The 6,816-nt window shown below is 41.2% G+C and overlaps 1 protein-coding gene across 1 annotated transcript in view; it reads right to left on the bottom strand.

Annotated features, from left to right (window-relative positions):
- Window positions 1-6,816, bottom strand: part of Cd109 (CD109 molecule) — a gene marked incomplete at its 3' end in the record, with an annotated part of 110,288 nt that overhangs the window by 84,351 nt on the left and 19,121 nt on the right. The window contains 1 exon segment of the mRNA XM_029569864.1: window positions 4,418-4,446. Coding sequence (XP_029425724.1) covers window positions 4,418-4,446 — 29 coding nt within the window.

Raw genomic sequence — 6,816 nt, 5'->3', positions numbered from 1 at the left:
GAAGCCCTTGTCAAGAAATTCCAATGGACTCTCATATGAACATTTGAAAATTTCCCTGTTCTGACTTTTTTCTAGTTTCCTGTCTAGAACTGTAATGCTAGTTACTCTTGCTTTTACTTCTCCTTCACATCTCCTATTCACCAGTCAAAGACTTTCTTTTCCCTAGACAAATAAGAGTTGTGCAATTTGGGAGTCTTTTAGATAGACCCACTGAAGGGGTACTCCAATTGCCTCACCCTGTGTCCTTGCTTAGCATGGAAGAAGCCAGAGCAGCCTGCAACCTGATTCCCTATCCGCAAGCTGGGTAACCACTTTCAGAGGACAGTGTGATAAGAGTAGGAGGCAGGGGGTCTGGAGAGATGCCTCAGCGGTTAAGAGCACTGACTGCTCTTGCAGAGGACCCAGGGTTTTGATTCCCAGCACCCACATGGTGGCTACGAACCGTCCTTAACTCCAGTTCCAGGGGAATCTGAAGCCCTCTTCTGACTTCTGTGGCATTGCACAACACAGGTGCATTCACATACATGTAGGCAATACACTCATACATATAAAATAAAAATAATAAGTAAAAATATCAAAAAAATTAAAAAAGAATAGGAGGTAGGAATTGGCTCAGCAGTTAGTGTAAAAAGACCCCAAAGAAAAGTAGCCAGTTCTTGGCTAAAAGTCAAAATGTCCTTGGACCTCTTAGCAACATACTCCATTCCAAAAGCCAAAAATGTGGAAAGTATTTAGGAGCTCTTATCTAATCCTTAAAAGATTTTAGGGTTACCTCTTCAGAGGGGGTCATGTTAGAGTAGCAAAAAGCCCCCTTTAAATTAAGTAGAGAGGAGGAATTCTTATGCTAATTCTCAATAAAATTTTTTAAAATATTTTATCTATTATTTTTATTTTATGTTTATGAGTGTATTGCCTGCATGTATGTGAGTCCACCCATGTCGTATTTTTATTTTATGTATATGAGTGTATTACCTGTTTGTATGTTAAGTGCACCTGAACCATACAGTGCCCATGGAGGCCAGAAGGGGGCGACAGATACCCTGTAACTGGAGTTACAGATGGTTGTTGGCCACCATGTGGTACTGGGAATTGAACCCCTGTCCTCTGCAAGAGCAGCCAGTGCTCTTAACCACTGAGCCATCTCTCCAGCCCCACAATAAAAAAGTTTTAAATTAGTAATTCTAAATTAGTAATTCTAGTCAAAATAACTTTTTCACTGTGTTCAGAATAGTTTTAAATTTGTAGTCCTTATCCTCCCAAGTAGCTACAATTGTAGGCATGCATCACCATACCTGGATTAAATATATCTCAAAGGCTTCTTCTTTCTTTCTAGACAGGGTCTTATATGGCCCAGACTAGCCTCAAAATGATGTGTATTTGAGGATGATCCTGAATTTCTGATCTTCCTTGCCTCCACCTCTTAAGTGGTAGGATCACAGGCATGTGCACCATGCTCAGCTTCTGCAGTGGCTAGAAATTGAACCCAGGACTTCACACATGCTAGCAAGCATCCCTTAAAGGCATTTTCATTTAAATAAAACCACTCCCTCGTTTTAAGTTGAATTTGTTTAGAAAAAAAATAAATTTCTATCACATTTTATACAAAAAAAATCTTAACATTAAGCATCAATTATGCGTTTCATTTTATTCTTATTGATAACTATTTATATGATTGAAATACTAATAACTCAGCTAAATTCCATTTGTCTTAATAAAGTCTTAAAATAGTCATGTTTTATAGTAAAACACTTAAGGTCATTTAAAGTATTCTGTTTATAATCAACAAAATGCAATGACACTTTAAAAGTTGAATACTCTTGGGGCTGGAGAGACGGCTCAGGGGTTAAGAGCACTGACTGCTCTTGCAGAGGACCCGAGTTCAATTCCCAGCACCCACATGGCAGCTACGAATCGTCCTTAACTCCAGTTACAGGGGAATCCGAAGCCCTCTTCTGACCTCCGAGGCATTGCAATAAAAATATAAATAATTTAAAATTTTTTTAAAAGTTGAGTACTATTTAATTAAAACCTCATGAAAATTCAGAATCTTCTTTTTGCCAAGTATTATCAAATTTTCTAAAACATTTTATGACTTTATCTCTTATAATGTGCATTTTCTAAAGAAGGCTATACTCTTAAATATAGTTCCTATTGAAGCTTTCAATAAATAATTGCTATAGTCCATATAATGGAACTAGCATGTTAAGGAAGACAGAAGACATATACTTTGGAGTTAAAAGAAGTAGATGGTAGACAAATCACTGGCTGAAGTGCTGCAATAAGCAGTTTATAAATATGGGGTTCTTATAAGAAACTCTCAGGCCTGGAGAGATGGCTCAGCAGTTAAGAGCTCTGGCTGCTCTTGCGGAGGACCTGGGTTTGGTTCCCAGCACCCACATGGCAGCTAACAACCATCTGTAACTCCAGTTCCAGGGGATCCATTGCCCCCTTCTGGCCTCCACAGGGACTGTATGGTTTGGGTGCACTTAACATACATGCAGGCAAAACACTCATACATATAAAATAAACATAAATCAAAAAAATTTTTTGAAGAAACTGTCCTGCTTTTGCCTCCTTTCTCCTTCCAGCCTGTCTACGCTCTGAGGCATCCAAGCAGGCGCTAGGCTTTATGCCGTGATTCTTGAACTTAACTCCACCCTCCTTCTGCCACAAGGCAGTTACATTATACAGGATTTATTTGAACGTTGCCTTAGAACTACGCATCCAGGCACTGGGCGAGAGTCTGCAACTTCGGGTCATACTAATGCAATCTAATGTCAGCAGGAGTAGAGGCCCCCACTCGTCTGTCCTCATTCTTCCCCGACACCTCTTCTTCTGTTAGCAACAGTATCTTCCTCAGAAAGGAAAGTACAAAAATGCTAGACATCTATGCATATGATAAATTCTAATGCAGCACTATTTGAGGCACAATTTTCTCAGGAACCCTCCAAAATGAATGTGGTTTCAGAATGATCTTAACAAGCAACTCTCAAGAGGTGATAGGTGAATCTGGCTTGTGAAGTGATCCTGCATATGTAGGAAGTCAGGGCCAAAGTAATTAGTCATCTATTCCCAGAAAAGCTTAACAAACTGCGCTTTCTCATTAGACGCTGTGGTTCACATTAATTACTAGAAGCCCCAAAAACAAAGCACAGTAATAAAAATACAAGCTTCCAAGTCAAAGCCATAGGAAGTAGGATTGGTTCAAAGTCTTAAAAATCAGGTTTGATGACTGTCTCAAGAAAACAATCACCACTTCCCATTTCCATAGTGGATTTCCCGGGCGTGGTGGCACACACCTGTAGTCCCAGCACCCGGGAGTCAGAGGCAGGCGGATCTCTGTGAGTTCAAAGTCCTAAATGCATATTCTTTAAATCTGACAAAAAAAAAAAAAAAAAAAAAAAAAAAAAAAAAAAAAAAAAAAAAAAAAAAAAAACATAGTGGAGTTCCCCAGGCTTCCACATCTCAAGTCACTGTAAGCCATCCTTACAGAGAGATGGCATCTTTATCTACTCTCCAGAGCCAAGAATAAAGGAGGCAAAATTAATCAAGATCCTATTTTGATACAATATTTAAAAATACAAAAATTAACACAAAAATTATGTAGTCAAAAAAAGTGAAAATTTTCAACCAAGTTTTTCACTGACTTCTTTTGCTTCAAGTTCCAACATACCCCACAAGCCTTTACCTTTTCAAAGGCTAAGAAACTAGTTATGATTAGGGCACATTCAAGATTGAAAAGCAGCCAGGCGTGGTGGCACATGTCTTAATCCCAGCAGACAGGAGGCAGAGGCAGGCAGATCTTGAAAGCCCTCGAAAGAAAAGAGAGAGAGGAGAAAGAGAAAAAAAAAGTAAAGAAAGGAGGGAAGTAAAAGAAAGGGAGAGAGAGAGAGAGGGAGAGAGAGAGAGAGGCCTGCTGGAGAGATGGCTAAGTGGTTAAGAGCACTGGCTGCCCTTGCAGAGGACCTAGGGTCAGTTCCCACCACCCACATGGTGGTTAATAACCATCCATAACTCCAGTTCCAGGGGGTCTGATGCCCTTCTCTGACCTACATGGGTGCACTTACATACATGCAGACAATACAGTCATACACATAAAATAAAGAAAAATAAAAAAGAGAAAATGACTGAATAGCTCATCAATGCAGGAGTAGGGCCAAACAGTGAGGTGCTCTAGTTGACAGAGGGAAAATCTCTGCTAGAGTTTCAGGAACAAAGTAACTCATTTCTCTAAAGTAGTATTGTTCTTAAATAATCTGAACACTGAACCAAACTCAAGCCAAATTTACAAGCAATGTAAACTGAGATAAAAGCCGATAAAAAGTTATTTAGATCATGGATATAATATATTTCTGAAACCAACTTCTTTGTATTTTTATTTATCTTTTGAAACCAAAAATTTGAAATGGATACTTACTGATGGAAGAGTAAGTGTCTTGAAAGACCCTAAAAGAAAAACAGGGAAGAAAAGCAGTATGTCATAATTTAAATAGAATGCTAAAACACAGGACTTACAAACTCTCTTAATACTCCTTTAGATGTTGATGGAATCACAAACTTACTTGGCCAAACCAAAACACCTTTATTAATGCCCAGAATAACCTGGAAATTGTAACCTATCCTTGTGCCAAAGACCAAGAGCAGCAGAAGCCCACGAGCTCTGCCCCCCTTTGCCCCATCCCCTCTTGTTGCCATCGTTGTTGCTGCTCTTGTCGCTGTGTTAAAGTTACACATGTCTGAGGGACACCTCAGAGAGCACACAGGGAAAATCTGAGGTTCGGGAGGGCTTGGGGTGCTTTGTTATTGCTCTGATTTACTTGAGGGTCGTAGTGCAGAAGACTGAACCAGGGCCTCATGCTGCCTAGCATGTGCTCTGCACTGAGCTGCAGCCCAGCAAGGGTCACTATTCCTATTCTCAAGCACTCGTGACAAAGGAAGGCATTAGTCATGTCAGGGTGAGCTAGGACTCATAAGTGACTCATGAGTATTAGGGTGGTACAGACTTCTCATGTACAGTTTCTAAACATAGAACGGACAGTTTAACTCAAGCCACTTTCTCATCATATTCATTTATTTCAGGGGAAAATGGTTTCAAGTTAAAATTTGTAAACTGCTTATCCAAATTCCCCATCAGAGATGATGATAAGCCCTGTTTGTTCATTTAAGAACTATTTGTTGGAAGCTGGAGAGATGGCTCAGCAGTTGGGAGCACCGGCTGCTCTTGCAACAGGACCAGGTTTGATTCCCAGCACCCACATGGAGGCTAGCAACCATCCATAACTCCAGTTCCAGGGGTATCTGATGCCTTCTGACTCTGTGGGCACTGCATGACACGGGTGCACTTACACACATAATACACTCATACACATAAAATAAAAATAATCAAAATGTTTTTTTAAAGAACTATTTATTGCATCTAGAGAGATGGCTCAGTGGCCCTTGCAGAAGACCCACGTATGGTTCCCAGCACCCATGTCAGGTGGCTCACAACTGCCACTAATTCCAGCTCCAGGGGATCTGCTTCTGGCCTCCATGGGCACCTGCACTCAAATGCCCACAGACATACACAATTTTAAAATTAAAAATAAATATAAAGAAAACTATTTATTAAAGGAACCACAATGACCAAGAGAGATGTAGCCCCTTCTCCTCCTAGAAGCCTTATGTGTCCACCATGTACAGCAGAGAGGTGCAAGAATATGGCACAGCACAGAGCAGGAAGTAAACAACAGGCCTCTCAAATCAGACGACATGGTTCCAGCGTGAATTTGCTCTTTTCCAGCCGGCCTTGAGCCTGATTCTCCAGCTCAGCATTTCCATCCATAAAATGAGGATATTAATAGTCATCCCAAACCCATAAAGTGGTTTGTGGGGAGGTTGTTGATGCCTGCAGTCTACAGAATGGTGAATGGAAGCAGGAAGCACTTGATACATGTCACAGTGCCAGAAGGCTCAGACATGTATTCATCGGGATATTAGCATACCTCTACAGCGGCATTCTCCAATGTTTATGACAAAGCTTCCCATCAGTGAAAGTGTGCAGTGTACATTACCACTGTCAGTCTACGTTTATAAAGCTATACACATATACTTTCTCATCCAAAATATTAAATATTGGGCCGGACATGGTGGCACATGCCTTTAAACCCAGTGGAGGCAGAGGCAGGTAGATCTCTGTGAGACAGAGCCCAGCCTGGTCCACATGGTGACTCCAGGGGCTGGGACTAGGGAAACCCTGTCCAAAAAAACATCACTCTCTCCCAATAGCCTCAAGAGAATATGTTTGCAGGAACAGCCAGACAGTTCATCACCATTGATTATAACCCAGCATAGATCAGCTTATCTAATGATTGCCACCATAGGAGGTGATAGCACTCAAGATGCAGGAGTTTGACCTAACAGGACATTGGACAAGATATGTTTTGAGACAGTAAAGAAAGAGCAGTGACTTACATACAAGGAGACTGAAAATGGGAAGCACGCTGAAGGGATGGTACCTGGAGGAAATGATGCTGGTAGCTAGTGTGGTGAGGTGAGAGGAATTAGTCAGGGGAGGAAGAAACAGGGCAGAAAATGCCCAGCAGGGCAGGGCACCAGGACCCTCCCAATGCCAGAACCAGCTGGGCTGAGCCCAGGGCCAGGAACTGTGGCGATAGTGAAACTGGGCCACATTATGGGCGCTTTATGGGCAAAGGGGGGCCCTCACTACTCTTATCACAGGTGACACTGTTTTCCCAGCACCCTGAATTAGTATTTGTCCTAGATCCATTTTTGTTAGTAAAATGTTATTATTATGAAATAGGTCTAATTCGACTA

The sequence above is a fragment of the Nannospalax galili genome, unplaced genomic scaffold (assembly GCF_000622305.1).
Source record: "Nannospalax galili isolate Female #2095 unplaced genomic scaffold, S.galili_v1.0 scaffold82, whole genome shotgun sequence".
In the NCBI taxonomy this organism is placed as follows: domain Eukaryota; kingdom Metazoa; phylum Chordata; class Mammalia; order Rodentia; family Spalacidae; genus Nannospalax; species Nannospalax galili.
Note: the sequence above shows the minus strand (reverse complement) of the source record. Positions and strands in the feature narration are given on the sequence as shown.